This window comes from Lonchura striata, chromosome 8 (assembly GCF_050655825.1).
Source record: "Lonchura striata isolate lonStrDom1 chromosome 8, ASM5065582v1, whole genome shotgun sequence".
NCBI lineage: Eukaryota > Metazoa > Chordata > Aves > Passeriformes > Estrildidae > Lonchura > Lonchura striata.
In genome coordinates this window covers 11,574,035-11,600,165 of record NC_140710.1, presented here as the reverse complement: position 1 = coordinate 11,600,165, position 26,131 = coordinate 11,574,035, and the positions used below count along the sequence as shown (strand labels likewise).

At 38.5% G+C, this 26,131-nt stretch overlaps 1 protein-coding gene across 1 annotated transcript in view; it reads right to left on the bottom strand.

Moving 5' to 3' along the window:
* The window catches only part of ST6GALNAC3 (ST6 N-acetylgalactosaminide alpha-2,6-sialyltransferase 3), a 217,780-nt gene that overhangs the window by 116,211 nt on the left and 75,438 nt on the right, over nucleotides 1-26,131 (bottom strand). Inside the window, exon 2 of the mRNA XM_021527764.4 lies at nucleotides 786-980. Within this exon, the coding sequence (XP_021383439.2) occupies nucleotides 786-980 (195 nt within the window). The remainder of the gene's footprint in view (nucleotides 1-785; nucleotides 981-26,131) is intronic.

Genomic DNA, 26,131 nt, shown 5'->3' with positions numbered 1-26,131 from the left:
AGTTCAATTTTTATGTTACCTTATTTTGAAAGATTCCATTTTACAAATATTACAGAGAGGAAAAGTCTGAAGAAAATGCACCACCACCACCAAAACCCAACAGTGGCACTAGAAATTTTGACAAGTAAGATACTTTAAAGCAGGAGTCCCTGTAAAACCTAATTTCATCAGACAAGTATTTTTATCACACAGCAAGTATTTTCCAAAGCAGATACACATCAGTGAGTTTTAAAGTACAGAATGCAAATACATACCTAGTTTTGAAATAGCTATCAAGTATTAATGCAATACTTCCAGAAAAAAACAGTAAACCTCTAGCTTTATACATTCACTAGACTCACATATGCTCATTTCATATATCGCTCCCTTTTCCTCTTTCATTCCCATACAAACAAAAATAAGCTACTTCCTCTTTGGGAAGCCCAAGCAAAATGAAACATTTTTAGGACCTTATTACAACAAACACAGGACAATTCCCTTTTGCATTAGAGGGATTGAAGGATTGAAATTAATCTGAAAGGTTTTCTTGTTTGTATGAACAAGTTTTCACTCAATAAAGGGTGATTTTGAGGTCAGTTCATTGCTCTCTCCACAGCAAACATGACAGAAATTTTTAAAATTTCAAAGGACATTTAAGTGGTAGCAGACTTCTAAAATAGCCACTTTGCTCAGAAAGACCCTTGTTCAGTTTTTACACTGGGCAGGTTGTAAGAAAGCATTAGATGAGATCAGAGAAAAATAAATCTACTGCTCCATTTTGCCAGGCTGTTACAAACAGGTCTTACCTCTTGTGTTTTTACATTTATATATCCATAATGAGTTTTCAGAGGCTGCCTTTGGCCATTAGAAAATGGGATCCACTTGACTCTGGTTTGTCCAAAGCAGTTTAGGATCAAAGGGAAAGTTACTTCATTTGTGAGACGAATGATGATGAGACAGAGGAATGCTGCAATGAAACTCACGGCAACAATGGATTTCCTCTGTAATGAAAAGAAGAAAGGAAATAAATTATTAAAATTGAGAGTCAGTTTTAATAAAAAAATACATATCTTCAATTGGAGGATGAAGGAAAAACACTTGAGAAAGCTTTATGTGAAATTATTCCTCTGGTAGTCACCTTGCTGCAGGAGCACAAGGAGACAGGTGACTGGATTGTTTTATTTAAATAAATTTGCATTTCAGAGGTTTGCAGAGTTTCTTTTAGAACCGGTTGCAAATTAGTCAGTTTTGCTCACAAAAAACAAAAAGCCTTTTTTTAAGGTTCAAAAAACATCTATCAACTTTAAATTTTATTTGCATTTGGAGTAAAGATTTTCTGTAAACATCCACACCAAAGTCTTCACTCAAAATCATCAGTTTTCTAGGGGTGACAACACACAAAAGGAAAATGCCATCTGCAGTGACACTACACAAAGTTTACTGGAAACTCTACCATCCTTACAGATCATTCCATGTGACAGAATTCATTCTGTAACTTTAAATACTTTAGATTAAATTGTTGGTGAAGTCAGCACCACATTCTGCCTTATTCCAGGTTCATGAATTTACCAAGCAAGGCATTATTATTTTGGACAAGAGGATCTCCATTGTTAATAATTCAACCAAGCCGGTAATTAGTCCTACCCTTCCACCTCTATCCTATCTAGTCAGCTGGACTGGAGAATGTAATCACAGAAAGATGACAACTTTTTCCTTGGGTAACCCCCCAGTCTGCAGGTGAAAGTAGGATGTTCTCCCTGTTTTTAGCTATTTTTTTTTTTTAATATTGCAGTCAATTACTTCTAGACAAATTACTTAAGGACAAATATGTCAGTTGGCATGTGTAAAGATTCTAGATATGATACTCTATTGAAAATATTATTTTCACATTTTCCCTGTAGGAATGAAACAATTATCATTTACATGTGTTTTTACTGTACTTTAATTACATTCTAGGTTTACCTAATTTGCCACAGTTTAATTACTCTACTGAAGGTAATTCTATCATTGTAAACTAACATTTACAGAAAATACAGAAGGAAAAGTATCATTTGCCTAAGGGCCTATACATAAGTATATAATAACATTTAATGCTGGATGACAGAATCTGATCACCCCAATTCCCATCTACCAGCCAATTCCCAACTAACCAGCACAGAACACATTTAACACCACTTATTTTACACGATGACAATAAGATCACACATGATGCCATGGTGAAGGCAATCTCTCCTTGCAACCAGGTAAGATGAATCTGTCCTTGCACAACAGTGAGAATCACAATGAGCCCGCAGCAAATTGGAAGGGATGTTATGATATTCCCACAAACAAGAGTTAACAAAATAATCCATTGCAGGGGTCAATTGCACGGCTCTGTGTTCTGATGAACTGGGAGGTTACAATTTCTAAGATAAAAGCAATGAGAGACTGGGCTGGAAAACTTAGGTGAAGGAGGTCACTGCGAGGAGAAAAGGAAGTGGAGGATGAAGAAGTATCGTGGCAGTGTGATTCAGTGAGGAACCTCAGCCAGCTAATGGCTGTGCAATGTAAAATTAAACCCAGCAAATCTTCAGAGGGCAGCGCAGCAGCCACAACCCAATCACAGCTCTCAGAATTCATCGAAGCCACTGCACTTTTCATCATCTGCATTAACAGATTTACATTAAATTGCAATAAAATGGCTGGGGAGCACTTCTGTGTCACTTCTCTTTGTAGCAGATGGAGTCAGAAACATTTAGCTATATATCAGAGCCTTGTAAGTGCTAAGAGCAGCCAAGATGTGCAGTGCAAGTGATAATCATAAAGCAATGAGAGGGAGCATGGATTAGTCATATTATTTATTGCAAATCAGAATTAAAATATTGCAAATATTTAAAGGGGAATCTAGAGTCTCATTCCACTACATAAGCATGCTTCAATCAAAACATTCACAGCAGGAAGCAAGATTGCTTGTATGATGCTGCTACCTGATTTCCACATACGCTATCTTCCTGGTTTATTGAATATCAGTTTTTACTTTATTTTGTGCAGATCTGTTCTGAATTTGAAAAAAGTGCAATCACCTTTATGTGCTTCTCACAGAGAGTTGTTCTAAACAGCCCTTGCCCTGAAAACAATTCAGATGGTGTAGCTAAATTTCTTGACCTTCACTACGAAGCCACCTGATTTTTATATTTCTTTTCTTTAAATGCACTGTACTACCAGATGAAAGAAAAAATATGGCCTTTTGGTTTTTTATGTTTGAAAAGGAAAACAGCAAATATTTTTCTCTGATGCTTAGCCAGAAAGAGTCTGCACGAACAAGAACATTCAAATGAGAGAAAGGAATTTTTACAACAGAACAAAATTAAGGCATCTGTTGAAATTGGTTTGGAAAAAGAATCTAACCATATGCAAAAACACAATGTTTACTTATCAACTTGTACAAAGGACATTTGTATTAAGTATTCAGTTCTCCTGCAATTTTTGTTGAAGGCATGAGATCCAACAATAGGCTTTCTCTGTGGGAAAGACTACTGAAAACTGGCATTTCGGTGGCTCTATAAATTTCACTGTAAAAATACTGAAAAACACCAAAGCACACACTTTTCATAATTTTAACCTTCTTATAGCACCAAGTAAAGAAGTCTGATCAGTGGCCACGAGTATTCTACAGGGCATTTCCAAAAGTAATTTGATTTCCTTAAGTCCCTATGTTCTTTACCTGCTCATTAGAAGAACAAACTAAACAACCAAACCCAGGTGCTATTTGTCCTTAACTGCTTCTAGTAAAATCTCCTTTACTGCAGATAAATGGATTTTGTTAGGGGTCCTCTGATAAAACTTAAAATTTAGCATTTGAGAATCTAGAAATTCTACATGTCATTAGGATATGACAGAGTAGTCTGAGGCTGTATACAGGGATGAATACCAAATTGTAGTTTGTCTCAAAATACGTCTGCATCAACATTTTAAATACTCAGACATCCTACCATTTGGGAGAGCTTAACCAACACTAATTAGTAACTCTGCAGAGAAACAAATCCTATTCCTTCTTAATTTTCAGTTCTCATGAATGCAAATTGTCTCTTAACAAAAGAAATGTTTCTCTAACATGGACATATCCTATGCATAAATTTCAATCAACCCTTTTCTTTTTTTTAGCTAATCTAATGTAGACATTTTGATATTGACAACATTTACATAAGAAATGTATATTCAGTTATAAACATCTTTTAAATGTTTCCCATTTTTCCACATACTCAGTGAGGGGTGCACAGCAAGACATATGTTAAAGAGTTTCTTATCTGGACGACTTGCATGGTATATTAGCTTTTGTTCCATTTTATTTCAGTCACTATAGTATCTGACTAGCCTAGATGGCAGTGGCAAGAACAAAATTACCCTTCTCATGAATAGAGGATCCTCTAGCAGAAGAGCGAAGGAGTTTAACTTTAGTTAATGAGACTAAGTCTACGTACAGGCTCATTCCCAGTTTAAAAAGGAAAAAAAAAAAAAAAAGGGTAGAAGAGGAGAAAGTTGAGATCAGAGGACATGAACTGCCAAACCTGAGACCCCACTGGGCCAAAAGCTCTCACTAGGACTGAACAGTTTCCTCTAATTCTTTTTACTCAATCCCCATAACAGCACCATCCCACTTTTGGTGTCAGCTATTTCTCAGACACCAAGCTCATTCTGCCTACTATGTATATCAAAATCAATAACTAGCAGGCATGAAGCACATTCATTATATATCTAGGTTGTTAAAGAAAGAATGGAAATAAAAACAGGAGTGTTATACTACTCTGCTGGATAGAATTTAATTAAAAACTTCATGGGGATAAAACAATAACTACTTTCAGGGGTATAAATATAAGTATTTGGCAACATGGTCCCTAGCACTATTTATATGTTTCATATCATCTAGTTTTGGCTAATTACCAGTGCCAGGGTGATTCGTTAGTTTCAGTTTGGCAGGAACTTGACAGTCTGAACAAGTTTTAGTCATTTTTCTTTCATAATCTGTTAAGAAGTGTGAGATGACAAGATCATTTTTTAATAGTTCAGTAATGCCTGACAGAATAGTAAGATACTAACATTTTTTTGTGTTGTATACAGTTGTCTAGGAGGGAGGGAGGAAGGAAATATTTGCAGCATAGGAAGATAATTTCTTAAACTGTAAATTTTACTGAGATCTGTACTAAGTATCTTTATTCTACTTTCTAGCCAGAGCACAACACCCTGCCACTTAGCATGTATTATATGACAGAGACTATCAAACTACTTCACAAGCAGGAATAAATCCTCATCCTAGTGAGTTTCACAATAAAAACCCATTTCACAGGTGCATAAACTGAGGTTGAAATCAACTTCCCTAAGACCACAAAGAACTCAACAGAAGAAGATTTTTACTCAACTCCTAAACTTTCATTCTAGAAATATTTTGTTTTTCAGGATTATTGCTTCTATTACAAGTAACTGCCCGAATTTGTTAAAAGACAAAGTTGAACATGATATTATGGAAGATTCCAGTACAGAACCCTAGGAGCCATGCCCCAAACAGTAATTGCAAATAAGACTTTTTTCATAAATTGATTTTCTTCAGTATTCATTCTTTTCTTTTATTCTATAGATGTATGACAGCACCGAGCTTGGAAGGACAAATGAAAGGTAAATGTTTATGTGAGGGCTTTGGTTCTCTTAGACGTCACAATATGCAGTAATTTTGTATTCTTTTCACAATACCTGCCTTTATGGGCACAGTAACTCGATCACTTTTTTAATATCTCTGCACATCATACTACTTTCATTATAGGACTGATGCAGGGTTTCAGTTTTTACTCAAGTATAATACCAATTGAAAACAATAATGGTTGCACTTACTGAATTTGTTTCAATTTGTAGACCGCTATATGTAAAAAATAGTTTTATTTAATTTTCTCTTTTATAGTCCTGAGCATCCCACTTAAAAGCTACTTTCTACTACAACAGAGCATTAAATGAAATTCTTTCAGCACTCTAGGTCAGTATACCTTACTGATTTCACCAGCATTGGAAAAAAATATGTCTTCCAGCTATTTCGCTTGTCCTGAAACTCCTTCTAACAGGGCTGCTGAAGAGATAGTCAAGCAGGGGTCCTAGAAGTTTTCAAAGAGAGTAAGATATATAGCAAAGATGCTTCTAGAAATAGGCATGTGTCAAACATCATTTGCATAAAATCAGTAGCTGAAGATTTACTTTCTTCTTTTCCAGAAGTGAAAGTTAACCTGACTATGTTCAAAGACTCCACAGGAGATTGCTGTCAGTGTTTCTCAGGAAGAGAAAAGAACAAAGCTGGTAGGGTTTATATCACCAGTAAGATCTGGTTTGGGTTCAAAAACTAGTAAAATTAGGATTAAATAATTTTTATTTTTTTTTAAAAGGACATCTTTGCTAAACTAGAATGTAAGCAGCCAGGAAGCTGAGAAATAACAGCAAAAATGAAGTTCAGTGATGAAGTAATGCAAGAAATGCAGTGTATCTAAAAATAGGTCCTTACAATGAAAGAAGCATGTGAGTTTTATCCTGCATGTGTTTCTTGTAAGAAGCTACCCTGAATCACCACTGGGTTTGGGACTATAGTGTTAAAGCAGGCATGAATAGAAGACACAGAACTTCCTGCACAGCTTCTCTGCAGGAGCTCTGGCCTTTTCTATGGCTAAGGCAGCTCAAGGGCTCTCAAAACACAGCTCATTGTACCTCTTGTTGCTGTCATTTATTAAAAACTTGTTACTTAATTCAGAGTTCACTGATTAACAATTCACAGGTTAGGTGTCTAGGTTCATAGCAGCTCAACATATTCAACCATATCTTTCATTAAAGCCAAAACTGTGCAGAGTGGGTTCAGGTTTACTGGGGTAAGAGCTGAACAATGAACAAAACAGTAATCAGCTCAGTCCAAATAAGTGATGTAACAGCAGCAGTCTGTATTAAAAATCTTATATAAGAGATAAACTCCTTTTATTAGTCTCAGGTAATTGCACAACTTTCTTACACACATCATTCTCATCAAAAAGATACTTATTATTTACTTACTTACTATTTAGGTATTACTTATTTAGGTAATGTTAATTATATAAGGTGAAGAATTTCCAAGTTTCAAAGAGTAATTGCTGAAGTATTTTGAAGGCCTTCCACATGCTATCATGCATAAGAAGCTACTACATTTGAAAAGCCTCAGTGATTCCGAGCCCTTCAAATTGCAAAGCACTGCCAGATTTCAGGAATTACTTTGTGTCACTATTCCCTCTTGCCCTAAACTCTAAGCCTGATAAGAAGGAGCATTTATTTGTCTGGAGATATTCTTATCCCTTCAGGCTTTCCAGCACTTTGAGCTCCCCATATCCTATAGTTCCTGCTATTTGTTTCATCCTTACTCAAAGCTGAACCTGTACTTCCTCCAGCAGTCTGCTCCTGGCCCAGGGTTCCCTCTGCCAACAGCCCCACTCCGCCAGGAACAAGCACGTCATTAGCACAGTCCCAGAATCACACCACAAGGTCACACTGCCACCAAAGCAACCTAAGCTTCTGAGCAAGGCATGCCTTTGGCTAGTCTGCTACTCAATTTTATAGTGCAGCTGAAAGCTGTCCAGTAATTTAAAAGATCTATCCCCATAAAATCCCCGTGGCAGCAAAGCACACTTTAAATAAGGTTGTTGATTTTTCATTCTATAAGATCTGTTAAGAATATTTAATCTAAAATTCCAGTTACTGATTCACAGATGTCCTTCACAACCAGGGTGAATTTCATCAGCAGCTGTAGATGCATATTATATAAACACTAATGTAATCTCTGCATGATAAAGTAGTATGAAAAAGGAGAAAAAAAGAAAAGCCTCTGCAGTACAGCTCTCAATTTTTTTTTCCTGGTGCTGGATTATTGCCCAGCTCTTCTTATCAATACCTTGGCAAGCTTTCCAACACACACAGGCTGACACACGCTTCCCTATAATAGAACTGCTGGTACAAGAATTTGTGATCTTTCAACTTGGCAGCTGGTTGTTACTACTTATTGAAGTAGTACCTGATTGTAGCTATTTTTCACCTGCTGAGAAAAGTTCAAAGAAAAAAAAACACCCATATGTGAGTATTGACTCTTACCCTGCCAGATATACCTCACTTAGATGACCTCTCTTTCTCCTCTATAGAAACACATCAAGATTCATGATCAGCAACATCCTAAGACTGAATCTGTAACTGAGGTATTTTCCACAAACATTCTGAAAGGCACTCTACAGCTGCCAACATTTTCTGGAAAACCCCTTTCAAAAAGTTGATTCTTGCAACTAGAAATAGACTAAAAAATGCATAAAGCAGTAGAAAACAACAACAAAAAGCCCCACAAACACATCAAGAAAGATTCTTAGAAAACAATATAACACCTGCAGACTTCTGGTCAGCAGATCTTTATATTTGAAAAAAGATGTAGTTATTAAAAGTCTTTTGCATTTCTTTGCTATTCTACATGAAATACCAGAAATACTCAATTTCTTGTTTCAAGAACTCACAGGAAAGGTAATTTGATGGCTTCAAAAGTGGAAGTGAGAAAAATTCAATTTTTGCTCGCAGCAGTAAAATCATTAATGTGATTGGTATGCAGCAGCAGGAATGGATGTTAATCACCTACCTCTATGTTTAGTAAATACTACACTGGGAGGTAACCTCTGGAAGTACTAACTTCTAGATAAGAAAGAAAATAATCAGACAAATAAAATTAAGCACTTGACAGCAGCCCAGAGGCAGAAGAAATGAAAGTAAATAAAATGTTGTAACAACCCCACATTCTCAGGCTGCACACCTGTGAAGAAAATGCCTTTTGCGGGAAACCTTCACTTGCCTGCAGCTCACTTCTGCCTGTGGGGGAAAGTTTATGCTACACAGCAAAAACTGCATAACCAGAAATTCACACAAATGGATTGTAATTGCCTACCACCATCTGGACAAGCCCAGACTTTCTCCATTGAATTTTCTTCTCTAAAGATCCCCGATTGCCATGCTGGACTTAAAATTAACAAAAAATTGACAGCATGCCTCTGTTTCCTTCTAAAAGCCATTTACCACCGGCAGACAGAGGAGATCTTGCCCAGCCTGTTGCTTGGCAGGACTCTTGCTCTGGCCCTTCACAGCAGCTTCCCACGCTATTCTTTGGGAGGACAGCACTTTTGGAAAGTTTCTCTGGGTGTTCTCTCTGCCAGTCTCTGCAAAGCACCTGCTGTTCATGAGCATGAAAAGAAAAAACAGAAGCAAGGGATCATTACTGATTTTAGTCTTGCACCCTCAGCCAGCCAGGGCACCCTAACACAGTGCAGGTGAAGGCCTTGTTCCAGAGGCAGAGATTCAAACCCTGTTTGCTGTGAGGAGCCATGTGGGCTCTCTAAGGTCTGGCTGAATAAAAGGCTGGCTTTGCTCTGAAATAAAAAAAATATTCCTTCACCAGGCAAAGGTCCAAGTTCAGAAAGAAGAGAAAAGAGTTTTTACACACCGGTCTTCTTAAAAAAGAAAAGAAGAAGGGTAACTGTGAATTAGAAAGAAGCTGTTCTTAAGCAGAGATGAGAGATGATGCACTTCAGCCAGGCTGCCGGAAATCTTTTGTAATCTATTCTCCTTTTTTTTCCCTTTTACATTTGACCAAGAGAATATCCAGCACAGCTGTAGGAATGCTGTCTTGGATTAGCAGGAGGTAAGAGCAGCCTCTATGGATGGCCTTTCACACAAAGCAAGGAAGCCTTGCTCTAAATTCTTTTGGCAATTTATCAGTTTTCCATCAGACGTGGAAATCTCACTGTTTACTTTGGATAAACCTGTTCCAGCCTATTTCATCCATACATAACTGCCACATACGTCATCAGAAAAGCAAAATGTATTATTCAATGCCTCCAAGCATTGTCTGCTCCTGGCACGTTGAGGAACATTCCAACAGGCGTAACCATTTACAGCCAATAAAAAGCATGCCCTAATTACAGAGAAGTCTGGGCTGAGATCAGCTGTTTTGTAACGGGAATTGGAAATTTTCTGCCATGTAGCTGGGAGCATGCTACTTCGAGTGAGGGGGGAAAAAACACCTTCCCTGCTTAATTCTTGTTCTTTTCCATATGCTGTTTTCTTTATTGGAAGCTTAGAAAAAAGGGTTAGAGAAACAAACAAAAAAAAAAAAAAAAAAAAAAAAAAAAAAAAAAGCCCAACCAAAATCAGGACATCAGCATGGCAGAACCCTCTCTGAAAGGAGACTTTAAACTAAGCCACTATTCCTGTGTCTTCCTTACCTTCAGGGCACCAAATTTTTGAGCAAATGGAGGCACATGGAGGATGTGGGATTTGCTGGGATGGTCACATTAGGGTCCATTCTGAGGAGTGTTGCATGTTCCAGCACGAGAGCAATATGCCATAGACACACATGGAATAGGGAGGGGATTTAGGGGGTGTGTTTGGATGAAAACATGCAGAACCCAGCCAGGCACTTTTATTGGAAACATTAATGATTATATTATTACCACAGCACTACAGAACAGAGCTTTTCATCTAGAATGCACATTCACTGCATTAAACACTGCATGCTCCAAGCAGCACATCTAACTATTTTATGATCCCAATGAAAAATAGGAGGCAGGCAAACATTTTAAATCTTTTTTGAGGAGGGGCTGCACTGAGCAATGCAGTGTCAGTACCAACACAGAGGAGCAAATGACCTGTACATTTTTGGCAGAGAGATTTCCTTCACTGATGTGATTAGACCCTGCTTTACTCATTTCTTCTCATACAATCACATGTTGCAAAGTTGGAGGAATTTGAACAAAATTTTTTGCCCACTTTATACAATTGTATTCCTTCTACAGGTAGGAATCTGTTCATTATCCATCCTTGGATAACATGAGCAAGAGGCTATCAGAAGCCACCACAAAAGAGATTCTCCAGACAGCAGATTATGCAGCACTGCAGTTAAAAAACAAGACTGCTCACATACTGCTCAAGCAGTTGATGACACATCCCTCCATTGACTGGGGAGCTCCTCAAATCAGGGCACTGAAACTCAATAATAGCACTGATCAAGGTAGAGCCTGCAACTTAATTATGAGCTTTATTGATCATGTCTTCTCTTCATAAAAAGAAAAAAAGAGTGGGGCATGGCAGAGGAAGTCACAACAAAGCACTGAGCTGCAATGGGACTTGGCAGAACAGATTCCTTGGAGTAGGAAAACTCTGCCTTTTGTACTGACCTCACACTTCCAGGAATTAGGAAACTGTTTTTACACAAACCTCTTTTCATCAGAAGGAGGCAAAACACAATTTCATGTTTAAAAATAAAATCTATGATCTGAGACTTATTTTGTGAATACACTCAGTTGAATGGGATACCTGCAGTGGAATAGCACCCAAAAGCCACAATCAGGAGTCAATCTCCATTGTGATAAAAGCTGTAAATTCTTTGGATTCATTATTTCTGCACAGCATCTCAATAGGAGCTAGAGAAAACCATAAAAATTGATAGTTTTCCAAAAGACATTCTCCCAAGCAGTAAAGTTTAATCTCTCACTGATCTGTTATCCTGATAGAATAGTACAGGGACAGTAACATATACATCCTACCCAAACACACATTCCATCATTGTATCATGCTCCTCTCACGCTGGGTGAGCTAACTGAATTGAACTTGACCTTCAAAGCCCTTGGAATGCAACAAAATATCTCTGTTTTCTGACATTTATGGGTGGCTTTTCTGCATGGCTGCTTTTATTGCCTGGAAAATAATGGTGAAAGCTGTGTGTACAAACCCACTACAAACACTGACAAATCACATGAAAGGAAGACAGATTTATTCCGTGTAGATTACTCCACAGCTAATCTAATCAAATCCGAGTTTTACATTTTTAAAGTAGATCAAAAAATCATAGAGTTAGCATTTCAATACAATAGATATATATTACAGCTTTATTTTAATCTGCAAGTGTAATTGAACTGATTTGTATTTGCTGCACTTTTATTTTTGCTTAAAAAAGCTTTATGTGTTTCATATGAAAATGCATCATTGAACCAGCATATGCACAAGAAAAACCCCAGGAAAAATTCATACAGAAGATTATCAATATCTGTCTAATAAGCTTAGATAAAAACATATTTGGACATAATTCCATATTAAAAACTGAAAGGGCTACATGTGGAAATGCAAATACATCCTATTTGTGGCTTTCTTAAACTTAAAAGAAACCACTCCTGGCCACTCTATCAGAGCTGATCTAGAACATTTTGATGGAAGAAATGCAACACACTTGGGCACCTGGCACAGTTTTCCATTCTTCACTCCATCAAACATGGAGAGATTGTCACGTGTCAGAAATTATTTCAAACCCCTGGTTCCCTGCATTCACATTCTACTCATGTGCATTCAAGAAACAAGCAGAAGCAGTACAATCTCACAAAACATTCAAACTGAGTTTAATTTTTGCATAAGACATAATAAAGACATAATCTACTGTCCAGGTAATATGACAGCATATCCAGCTACTTGCACCAAACAAAGCCAGCTGTGGAACTTTGTCCCTCCTTCATATAAAGATGTCTCTAATTGATCCAAAGGAGAGCAAGAGAAAGCCAGAAGCACAATTAAATTTGAACAGGAACTTTAAGAGAAATACAAATTTTTAATTCTTTCCCAGAGCCTTTGCATATGAAAATTGGCAAACTCAGATCCCTCAACTCCCACTTGAGCCAAGTCTGGTGCCACCAAACCCAGCCTGTGAATGTTCTTGCTGACATCTGTTGGACCCAGTACTGCACCTCTGTAGCTTCCAGCCACAAGGGAACTTCCTAATGTGCCAGCTGTGCAAGCCTTGGCCTGGATATCAACAAGTTCTCACCTTTAGTTTTGCAGCTTGGTGCAAGAAACAGGTTCTGCACACAACCCTTCTGTAGGATATTAATGTCTCCCACCCACTAACAGCCCTGAGGCCACATATTTTCAATTATGTTAAGCACCATTATATTATATCAATTATGTTAACACTGGTCTAAAGCAGCAGAATAAGACCACCAAAACCTTAATGAACTCATCACAGTGTCCCAGAGGTTACAGAAGGGGTTTTTTTCCTTTCCAGCACAGAAGCTGCCAGAGACACTGCTGAGATTAAATAATGTGCCCCATGACCCTTTGGAAGTACTAGGCAAAGATGAGTTTTCCTAAAGTTCATTTAGAACCAGAGTCATACTCAGTTACCTCTAAGAATAGATCCTAGACACTTCAACATCTACGATATTCAAAAAGTATGAATAATGAATGCAGGAATGTTACTCTTACATTTACTGTTTCATCTGTTTTCAGAGTTTTCCATTATTCCTCTCAAAGGTCTTCACTTTTATCAGTTTTTATCTCCACCTTTACCCCAGTGCTGGTTAGGCAGCAGTTACCAACACAAGAGGGAATTTGCACAGGACGTAACACCCCACTGCCCTGTGGCCACACGCTCCTGGCCATCTTTCCCCATGCCCACATTCTTGGTCAGAATACTTGGCTCTGTGGTAGTTTGTACACTCACTACAAGTTATGAGAGTTCATGATATGTTCCAGTCACTAAGAGTCAAAATATCCCAGTACTCTGAAAATAAAACAGCATAAGCTTTTCTCAATGAACCTCTAAGCTTCTAGCCATAAATCTCAACAAATAATGCGTTTGTTTAAATTAACACCACCATACAGATTAATGAGACAAGTTGTTCACCAGCTAGGGGAGGGACACAAAGATGCATCCTAATGTATTTCATTTCCAGGTTCATTCATTTAAGTGTTATATAATATGACATTCACACATTACTGAAGAAGTTAAAAGAACAAAAGGCACATCACTGATCAGCTGATCATTTATCATTTGATTTTAGATGCCAAAATTAAAGATGCCCTTCCTTTTTTGTTAGCTTTTTCTGTACTTTTTTTTATTAAAGCAAAAATATGTGAGTAATCAGAATATTTATCTGCAATTTCCTTGCTTCTTCACATGTAACTAATCCCAGAGTGATGGAAAATAGATTTAATCGGTTGAAACCTTAGGTCTGTTGGGACTCCCACAATTTAATGCCTAGAAGATCCAACTTCAGATGTTAATGTTCCAAGACATTAAATCCTGATATTTTCAATTTCTCATTCTTAGTTATTCAGCATTCACCACAAATGTCACTGGTCAAATTTCAGCCCATCTTACTCTATTTCCTTTTGTCTGAAAGCTACTACCTCACTGAGTACCACAACAGCTAATTTTATACCCTCTGACTATGCTTAGATACTCTAAGCCTCCAAAAAGGTCACACAGCACTCCCTATTTTGCCAGGTAGTGACTCTAGCAGCTTCTTACTACACCACAATACTGTTGTCAAACTCTCCTCTTTTACATACCTTAAGGAATGCAGTATTTAATTCTTTAATCCCTTCTTTTTGCAGTTATGCACCAACTTCCCATTTAAGTCAAACCTCCCTGTCAGTTTCTCCTTTCATAACTGTTTTTAAGAATCTTGTACTTCACTGTTCTTCATTTATACATAGTCTTCTGTCTAGCTGACTAATTCCATGCTAAATACCCTCTGAGAACATAATCTTTCATCTCATAATAATTCTTCTTTTATCCTACTAAATAGCCTCTTTCTGGAACCAGAGTCCTCTGCAGAGCAGTGAGAGTGTGTCCCTTTTTTGTGTGGTTTGGTTTTGGTTTCTCTGCTCTGACACTTGCTCCTGTGGTTGCTGTGATGGGCATGCGCTGCTGTATTTCAGCCCTGTTCACAGCTTTAGGACTTTGGTACTGAGATCCAGATGTTCTGACTGGAGTTGTGTTAAGAGGAAGAAAGTACTGTTGCACTTAGGCCGTGCAAAGTGCCCTTTGTGACAAGAGGCACAGCTGGAAGTTTACAACATTACAGTGAAAGAAGGTGCTTTGGGGGTTACTGGGGGCACCACCTTTTTGGAAGTATTTACATAAAAAGTACTAATTTAAATGAACTGTCTCTAGATCAGAAGCAGTTTTCTAAAGAGACTGCATTTAATGTATCTAATTGGTCCTGCCCATTCTCAGAAATAAACCATTGATATATCTTCTCTCAAATGGATTTAGCAAGGTGATAAAACCAAACTCTTCAATCTTCCACAAATTAAGTCCCTCATCTTCCAGATGCACCAGCTTCTCCAAACTCTGCTCTTCTGCTTTCAGGTCCTGCTCCTGGACCACAGGTAGGAAACTCAGTCTTCCAAAAGGGACCTCACTCTGTGTGTTCAGTTACAAATCTGCCCTGACTGAAGGTATTTCATGGTTCAGTTTTGATTCCTGGTAATTTTGTGAGTGACCAGCATATCCATAATGAGTCCTAAGTCATTTGCTTCTAGCTAATGAGCTGTCAGTATGTCAAGCACCATGGTTGCTTGATGTTGTTTTTCTAGGACTTGTCTAATTGATTTTTTTAAAACATTGCAGAACATCCATAGAGTCCTCTGTTACTTTAACTTTGGTACCAGCTGTAGGAGACAAATGGCCTCCAGAAAGCTTTTACAAAACAACTTTCAGAAATGGTCTCTGTCATGCCAGGCAGGACAGAAAAGGCTGCAGCAGCTAGAATAATAGGAGCTGCTGGGCTTAGGGTCAGATTTTTGGAAAGCATTCTCCTCTTTCTGACAGGGAAGTTACAGAAATATGTCTTGAAAACAGCATCTCAATCTATTTTTAAGCCTTTAGATACTACTTTAAAAAGAGTTTGCAGTGGTCAGCTTTAACTCCAACACTTTGGAAGTGTCTCAAGGAAACACATTGTGGCCAGGCTGTGCCATGACAGAAAACCTGCCACAGCCAGGTCACTTTACATAGGAATGTTCATTATGATTTTAAACAGAGGTAAGATAAATTTTGATATTAAATTATTTAGCCTCTCAAATTTTGACCAATATTGTACCAACCATGTCATATGTTGTCCAGTGAAGAGTGGAAGATTTAGAGGATGAAGTCAGCTACTAGGGTTACAAACATTTTATTTCACCCTTCTGCCTTTCTACACTAAAGCTGTCATCTCCTAAAAGCCTCGTACTGTCACCTCAAAGAGACAGCAGCTGACACAAGCCTTTAAAGTGAAAGCAAAAAGAGATTTTGTGATATCATAAAACTGGGGGTGATAAAATAACAGTAAGCACAGCAAGATATTTGCTGCTCATCTTTCACATCTGTCTTTTCTTGTTGTTATTGGACGCTCACAGAAATGGAGAAGTAATGCAGCTTGTCTTGTACACCCAAAATGTTTCCCTTTAGTGATCCAAATGATACCAAAACTTATAGCAAAGCTCTGCACTGGTTAAAGTCCTCTGAGTTTTCCCTGTCTTCTCTGAACACAGGAGAGATACAGACATGTGATATTAATACATAGAAAAATAATTGATAAATTGTTGGACTATTTTACTGCACAGAGACTGAGGAGGAAGGAAAATCAGAGAGGTTATGACAAATCAACTGTGAGGCAAAAACTCCCCTAAACCCAGTCATGTTACATAAGCCAAGTTAGTAAATCAAGGCTGCACCATGAAAAAAAACGAAGACCTTAAAAGACTCCCTCTGCCACCTGCAGCAAAAGCAGACCACAGCAGGCAACAGTGCTGACTAGGGGAAAATGTTGTTATTCTATTATATAGGGGTAAATGATTTGCTCAATAAGCTGAACTAAAAGCCCATTAAAAATGGCATCAGAGAGAAAGAAATGATACAATAATAGTCCACTAAGGCACAACTTTAAAATGCAAAGCAGCTCAAAATTTGTCAATTACTCTATCTAAAAATCAAACCAGGTAAGGGAGTGACACCACTAAGAAAGCAATTTTTTTCCCTTTTTTTTTATTATGCTGTTGTCTAATAATGAGTAAGTTTGGTTTGATTCATTTAATTAATTCCTCCTAAGCAGCACATTACAACAGTACCAGAATGAGATTTTAAAAAATTGCAATTTCATCAAAGGTTTTTAATACCCATCTATGATTTAATTTGATAACCAAATTTGATCTATAACGATATTAATAGATAAAAAAATCCATAGTAGAGTCCATTATTGTTGAACTTTATCATCTTTTTGAAAGTACAATGGTAAAATTATCTATTAATTAGATTAATTTCAAGGAAGCTTAAATCATCCTGACCCGTGATACTTGCTTGCAAAGCTTTTGTAAGAGAATAATTAATAGGCAATAGTCCAGGAATATTATTCTGAGCAGATGCGAACCTTGAACTGGCAGTCACTAGACTTAAATTCTAACCAGGAATACATCATCTAATGGAAACTCCAACACCCTGGAGGGCTGCAAGAAGGGGGAGAAGAGAAAAAGATTGTAGATTGCTATTGTTATATATAGCCTGTATTATTGCTTCACATGACCACAAGCTAGAAGTGGATATAAGTAAAAAGTTCTGAATTTTAAAAGTTCAAGGTGAGGACTGTGCCACTCAAATAATGGAGTCTTGTTTAGAAAATGTATCTTACAAGCCACTTAATTTGTCACCTATCCTGCTCGAAAACTATACAGCCTTGGGCAAATATTTAACCCTAAGCAGTAGCTAGCAGTAAACACATACAGCAAGGAAGACAAATACAAAACTTAAGCATAATTTTGCTATTTTTCCTCACCCTTCCATCATAACAAATCAATTTCTACAGATTTGGATTAGATCTCTTCCAAACATGTATCTGATTCCCCGGTCCTAGGTTTAAAAATTTAATTATAAGATCTTTATGGTAGAATGGCACCCATCAAACAAGGAATGGGAAGGAATGTAGATTAGAATCTTGTATTCATGTGTAAATTTTCAACAGAAATCAATCTCCATGTTTTCTGATAAACCATGTCACACTGAACTATCTAATAAATTGTGAAATATTTTCCATGTTGACAGATGAAGCTCTTACCTGTAAAACCTCTTCAGAATATATTGAGAGACTACCAAAATGTTTTGTTTCAAAAACTGAAGAGACAGAATAGTTTCCCATGCACAGAGACTCCCAGAATACCCTGTAAGCAGGGAAGTGCTGTTCTGCTGTACGTGTTGTTTTATAACATCTAAGCTTTTAACACTGACACCATGCAGAACAAAAGCAGATCATTGAACTGAGAAACCTAAAACCATGTTTCCAAGGCTTCAGGAAAGATCAAACTGACTAGATGTACATTTATAATATTGTGACTAAACAAGAAAAGGCTGGAACAAAGGAAAAGAACCTTCTTCCCATCCCTTAAATCCCTAGTCCCACTCCTACATAATGCACACTGAGCAACACAACAAATACCACTGCCTTAGCTATAATTTTCTGACATTTTACAGCACCAAGCAAGAACACTTTTTCTTGGGGAAATACTTTATATTTGTGATTAACTATTTAGCAGATGCTTAATGTGCTGAATTCAAATGAAATGTTTGTACCAGAGGGTCACAAGAAGAAGGACCTCACAGCATGGCCCTTGATCCCCTGTAAGAAGTATTTGGTGCAGCACTCAGTAAGGCCTGGAGTTCTTTTATAACAAAGTTTCAAGAATAAATTCTACCAATAACACTTTCTGCTATCTCTCTGGGAAATCTAGTGAAGTGAAATTGATTTTCTTTTTTTATTAGCAAGGCTATTAAGCATGAGGCACCAAGAGATGAATGGAGAGCAAGCAACATAAAGAGACAAAAGTGTCTGAAAATGCCTTTTATTTGTTGCACAGTTTCTTTTTGAGAAGAAATCGCAGAATTGGAGAGTATGTCAAGGTGGAAGGGACGCAGAAAGATCATTAAGTCTAATTCCTAGCCCTGCACAAGATCATCTCCAAGAGTCACAGCATATCCCAGAGCATTGTCCAAATGCTTCTGGAGCTCTGTCAGCTTGGTGCTGCAACCACTTGGTGAGCTTGGTGCTGCTTGTTCCAGTGCCCAGCCTCCCTCTGGGCAAGGAATCTTTTTCCAACACCCAGCCTAAACCTCCCCTGGCACAACTTCAGGCCATTCCCTCAGGTCCTGTCTGAGGGACTGGTTGCTGCAGAGAAGAGATCAGTGTCTGCCCCTCCTCTTCCTCTCACAAGAAAGTTGTAACTGCAGAGAGGTTTCCCCTCAGTCTCCTCTCCCCCAGGCTGAACAAAGCGACCACAGCACCACCTCACACAGCTCCCCTCAAGGCCCTTCACCATCTTCATGGCCTTCCTCTGGACACTCTCTAGCAGTTCAATGTCTTTCTTACACTGTGGCACCCAAAGCTGCCCCCAGCACTCGAGGTGAGGCTGCCCCAGTGCAGAGCAGAGCAGGACAATCCCCTCCCTTGCCTGGCTGGCGATGCTGTCCCCAGGACACTCCTGGCTCTCCTGGCTGCCAGGGCATTGTGACTCATGCTCAACTTGCCACTGACCAGGATCCCCATCTCCCTTGCCATGGCACTGCTTCTCTAGCCTCTCATTCCCCAGTCTGACCATACACCCAGAGTTGCCCCATCCCAGGTGCAGATTCCAGCACCTCTCCTTGTTGAACCTCATACGGTTGGTGATTGCCCAGTCCTGTAATTTGCTGTGGTCTCTCTGCAGGGCCTCCCCGCCTTCAAGGGAGTCAACAGCTTCTCCCAACTTTGCAGACTTGCTCAGTACCCCCTCCAGTCCTGTGTCCAAGTCATTCATTTGAGAAGCTGTTGAATAGCACTACCTGTAGCGGGGCAGGATCAGTCTCTGTCCAGGCTCCACTGGCAGCACACAGTGACTCCAGGAGCCTGTTTGTGTGTAGGAATCTGCAGGTGCAGCAAGCTGCCACTACAGAATTATGATCCTAAATTTGGAAAGAACCAGAAAATTTCTCCTAAGTTCTGAGAGTCATCTGAGCTGGAGACTGTTCCAGTAAAAGTCACATATTGCTGATAGCCCACTTCTACTGCTCAGTATAGAGAAATTTGAAACTGAGGCTTACAGATGAGGTTAAGAAACTGATTATCCATACATCCTTCTTTCCATCCTTTTCTTTTAAACTCATGTCCTCATTGCTTTTTCTTTGATTTTTCTCCTGCTTTGATCATCCAGAGCTGACCATACAGGTTTGTTCCTAGGTCATTTTTCAACAGAAGCGTAAATGGTAGGAAAGTTGGAAAACAGACCTAAAAGGCACAGGATAGCAGCACACTGCTGCTGTGAAACAACTGGCCCTTAATCTGATCTTCTGTCTTCCTGGTGCACTGTTTTCATGGCTTGTCTTTTATAGACAGCATGATAAAAATATTGTAGGCATAACGTTCCATTCTCTGGGAGTAGAACCGTTTGGTAGACAGTGACAAAGAGAACAAAGGAGGATACCCCCCGTCCCCCAATACATGTCGTTTACAATGCATTTATGGTCCTATGAGAGTGGAATGAATTCCTGCAAGCAGAATTAATATGATACCTTATTCTTTAACATCTGAAGGAGGCAGAAGTAAAGGAAAAATGAAACTTAAAGTGTCTCTTATTTCAAACAAAAGGAGGATATTTAAACAGGAGAGTCTCAGGGGAAAGATTTCATATCACTACAAACAGTGCATTTGTCCAGAATATAACGGCAGTGATAGCGTTACTAATGGAAGTAAGACATCCTCACAGTTTCCTATGGATTGTAAATTAAAGAAACAAGTACCAGAGCTAAGATACCCTTGTATGCATGTACACGAGTGCCCAAATACACAGCTCACCCTTCACAATTACCTAACTGTAATGTCAGATCAAAGATAATCAAAGTACAGATGGATGATTTCTCATCTGCATCTGGCTGTGGACGTTCTGTTTGTCATTGGGCCTCGGTGAGAGCACGAAGCAGCAATACACTCATTAGTCCCTGGAGGTTTCTGCAGTTTATGATCAAACAGAGATGAGTTTTCCATCTTCCTGCTGCTTGTATATCATTTAGCACTACAAGATGTTCCATGAATAATGGAAATAATGAAAACATGTCCTTTAAGACACTCTCCCCAAGCCAGAGACCACATACACTGCAGTTATTAACTAATTATATATGCATTGATTAACTGGCAGCTGCTGCCAGGCAGAGTATGTAGAGTGCATATCACAGTTCAGCTTTGCCTGCCTTTCCTCAGCCTGGGAGCTCGCTTTGGATCCTCAACTTCCATTGGAAGTTTTGTGAGAGAACAGCTCTTTCTCACAAAACTTAGAGGAGTTGTGAGTAGCTCTGAGATGACTGGGAAATGCAGAAGTTATTTGGAGCAGAGGACTGGACAGAGAGATAAACAGGCACATAAGCATTATGTGTTATAAACTGCAATTGTGACTGTTCTTCCAGTTATTTCCTTGTGGGCTTGCACAGCACAGTTTTAAAACACATGATAAGGACAGACTAAACAGCTTTTAAAGTATGGATTTTTCTTATTTTCCTTCAAAGTTGAGGATAACAAAGAACATCCTCACTCTATCATAGCTCCACCTGCTCTTCCCAGGCATTTCTTGACAGTCTTCATTTCATGGGAACAGTAAGAGAGGATCCAACTCTGAATGTCAAATAATTTTTTGTAGCACTTAAGTACAATGTAACTACAAAGATCCTTAGGGACTTATTTAATAAAGTAGGCTGAAATACTCTAATTCAGGATCCTGCTTGCTTTAGTAAATTCTATAGCAAATCCAGGACCATGTGGGGATTCACAGTTGTAACTATATTAAGCAGCATGGCCAGCAGAACATTTTAAAGCAACTAGGAGAGAATTTAATCCTTCCAAGGCTAAAATAATTTTTCTTGAACTGTTGCCAAAAATGAGCACATGTTAAACAATTTTAATTCCATTTCTTGGAAGCATATAAGCATTAAGTAGCTACTGTTAGATGAAAAGTAAGAACTACAGGCAGTAAACATCTTTAATATAAGAACTCACTACTGAAAACATACTAATATTGGGGATTTGGGGTAGTGGGGGGCTTGTTATTGGTTATTGGTTGTAGACAGAATGGTTTTCTTGTTATAATTTGAATGTAATTTATCTGTCTGCTATCCCTCCTTTCTGCCTATAGTTAATATGTACTTGCAAATTTTGACAAAATGACAAAGAATTCTAGGCTGGTCTTATCCGAGACTTAATTAAATTCCCAAGAGAAAAAACCAGCAGCACCCACACTTGAGGTCAGCTAGGCACAACTCAGCTATTCAACATTCTACTTGACATTTTGCTGGCTGGCCAGTACGTGCACATAGCTCCCGACTTGACAGATCGTTTGCCATCTTGCATGTCCAGAGTACAGAGAGAGAGAGCAGGGGAGCAGGAGAGTATAAAGAGGATAAAGGGCACATGAGATCACCACACATGGAGAAAAACTTGCTTACTCAAATATCAGCAGTGTTGTAAAGAAATTCTAAAATTCTTTCAGCAGCTCATCAGACATGACCAGCTCAGGTCAGAAGAACCCCAAGTGCCATTTTACACATTTACCTCAAATTCAATTCAGAAGATGCTCCAATGCAACCAGGCTGGAAAATGCAAATATTTGTTAAATCACATATGACAGTGGTCCTACAACCACACTGCACTGACAGAGCCTGATTTTCTCTCACACACAGCAGCTAATGTGATGTATTTATGCCAATTGAACTATTTCTGCTTTTCATCACTTAAAAGAATTCAGTTCAAGATCAAGAAAAAATTGAGGTTTTTAAATTCCATTAACTAAAGGAGAGATTGAAAGGTGTATATACTACAACTACAATAAGTTGCAGATCTTAACTGGAATGTGTTATTTTTATATCAATGGGGAAAGTTACAAACTGGTAAGCTGACAACAATGTATATTGTCAATCTTGCTACACTGGCATCTCACTGGAGATGAAGAGCAAAATACACTGCATGGGGTTCAGGTGCATGGGAGGCTTATACAAAAGGCCAGGGATGGGGTGGAGGTGAAAAAAAAAAAAAAAAAAAAAACAACAACAAAACCCACATAACAAAAGAACCACAACAACACAACAACAAAGTTCTGAAATTTGGGGATGTACAACGCATGTGGCTAGAACTACACAGCTTCTATTCCCAGGGATGTGATTAAATACATGCTCAAGGCATCAGTGTGATTAGAATGAATTGGTGCAACAAAATGTTCTGAGAATGGAAGCTGATCCAGTTCAAACAAGTGAGAAATGAGGATGCTACAATGTCGAATATTTAATTAACGGAAGAAAAACAGAGAAAATTCACTAGAGACAACTGTTCTGTATTCCCATACATTGGCTAGTTAGATTGAGAAAAATTTCTATTGCTAAACACAATTTTAAGAAAGGAAGAGATGCAGGTGTGAAAGAATCTGATATTGTTCAATTAGCATTTTTTGGTATAAGATTTTAATGATAGCATCTTGAAAAATCCCATTAAATGCGTAGGGAAAATGTCTGCTCCTGATTGGTTTGGCATGTTCCAGAAAAGCTGTCTGATTATACGTCAGCCCAGAAGATTGAGAAAGCTGTCTTAAAGGATTACAACCTACAGACTCACATTTCTGATTTGTACAACTGCTGGAGGGCATTGTGGAGTGAAAGCATTTTCTGAGGGTATTGTGCAGAATGTGCATCTCAAGTGTTTTATACACACGAATTCAGCAAAGCTGCCTTCCTGGACAGCAGTAAATCAACCGGCCAAGCATCTTAAAAAGAAATAGAGAGTAATACATTATATAATTTTTCTCTGTTTTGTCCTGTGAACACACTTCTGATAGTGCAGAGTGCAGAGGTCTGTTTGATAAAGCAATTTGATTGATAACAACTGTGCCATTCCTCTGAAGAATCCACACGAGTATCACAGATGGCGAGATAACTTGCTGTAATTTTCTCAGCAAAGAACACTGAATCAAGCTTTCAGCCTACATAGCAGTCAATAATTTCCAACAAAAATCACTAAAGGAGATTTTTTATTTTTTTTTTTTTTTAAGTAGAGAAGGAGTTCTGTACTTGCACCTCTCCGATTTCTATTATCCTGGCATCCACGTCTCTGCTGTGATGCTGGAAAGTGTTCTACAATCAGCATGTTGAATATTTCTGCCCTGGTGATTCTGAGTGCACATGTAGGATGTCAGACTTTGACAGTGATAAGGAAAATAGTGAAAATAAGGGAAAGCAAAAGGGGTAAAAAAAGGCATAAATAATACTGAACTACAACTGACTGAACTGAGATGCTTGGAATTCTGTAGCACTGGGGGTGTGGTCAGGTAATTTTCTTGTACTCACTAAACTTTATAGTATACAAGCTGGGTCATGCAGTGTCCTTGTGTCCTACCACTTGGAGCCTGACTAGAATAGCTGGACTTAATTAGAGTTGGTTTGTGGGGTGAGGCATTTGAATCTACACATAAGCCAACCACATTTAACATGCTTCAGGATTACACAGATTGAGGAGGGAAATACCAAATAAAGCATTTCTATGGTCCAAGCTACTCAATTGCAGTTATCCCTCATTAAAGAATTTTTATCAAATACACTGACCACAGAGTAGACCCTCGATCTGCAGGTGCACTCTCGACTGTAAGGGTGTACAGGAGTGCTCTGTAATATCTAACTGACAATAATGGGCCTTCAAAACATGCACAACACTGGATCTCAGACTGCCTTCTGCAAACTGAATAAATAAACCTTCTGCTTTAAAAAGTGTTTATTCCTACTTCTCTAATAAGTAGCTCTTCCTTTTTCATCCCTGATATCCAACGTAAGACAAAGTTATATCAAGACAAATTTCCATTTCCAGTGACTCTTCTGTCAAAAGGTGAAACCACAATCTAGCTACTGACACAAGAATCAGCACACCTGATTCTCACTCTCCAGACGTGGGCACTCGCTGCAGTGATGGAACACTAGATTAACTTACACAGCTAGTCCAGGTTTGCTACTTGGGAGGCAAATAAAAAAATTACTTTGTCCTTATAACTCAAATGCTGTAGTAACATTGCTCCCATTAATCTCACAGTTTTTCTGAACAGCACAGAACTTGAAGCACTGGAGTCTGCCCGACAGTGTTTGTCCTGAAGGTTTGCCCTCCATTGCCTCGTCAGGTTTCCCACATGCTCCCTCTGCACACAGAACCCTAAAAGCATCCCCACTGTCTTGGAACCAGCTGCAAACCTTCTTCCTCTGCCACTGTCTGTTCTCTGTCTGAAAAGCAAAGCCTGCTTTGATTCCAGCTCTCACACCTTTCATGTCACTGGAAATTCATTCCATTCCCACTGGCTTGCCTTTGGAGAGCTCTTTCCCTTGGGAAGAAACGCCGCAGCTCCATTGATCGGCCTGTGCTGTGTGTACGGCAATTTCACAGCAGACTGTGTTGCTTGAACTCGGTGGCACAATTTCCATTGGTTTACAACAGCTCTAAGGCTCTCAAAGTGGTCTCATCATCATCACAATTATTTGTTTAAAAGGCTGTTCTGCTCTTTGACTGCTGCCTTTCATTAAGCCCACCTGCACTGGATGGAACAGCATCACTGTTCCAAGTCTAGATAAAATTTTGGTTCTTGAAAAAGAAACAAAGTTTCAACTCAAACACAGAGTTTCAACTAAACTGTTGAAGGCATCTTTTTGCCCCTTACTACTTTTTACTGTAGCTGATAAAATGCCAGCTACATATCTTTCCCAGTAATACAGCCTGGGAATTTGCTTCTGCATTGTCCTGCTCAAAAGACTTTCTGCTATGACTAACTCCTGCAAAGAAACCTCATATTCAAATTAAGATCAAGCGATTTCTAGCTATTTCCCATTTAAATCTCACTTCAATTTTATGAACAAAATTTTAAAATTGTCTTCTTTGTATAAGGAATTGTCAGTCTATAATTTTAGAATCCTTAAAAATTCTATTCCCAGGAATGGGAATAGTCCATCTTTCACAGAAACCTGGCATTTAATTTCCTTTCTGCTTTCCCTAAGTTTTATTTCAGACACTTTTCTCATAACACTGCTTCTGAACTATTTCTTACTTGTTACTTTAGCATTCTTGTACAAAATACACGTTTTTAACTCTAACAGTACCCAGTCTTCCCAGCTTCTACCACTGAAAAAGAACACACTGGTTTTTAATTCTATAAAATACAGAGAGTCAAACAGTACTTTGCTGTGAAGTGTCTAGAATTTGTCCCTTGGCTTTTCAGCTATTGTCATTCTTCATAGAGGACAGAAATATTTCCC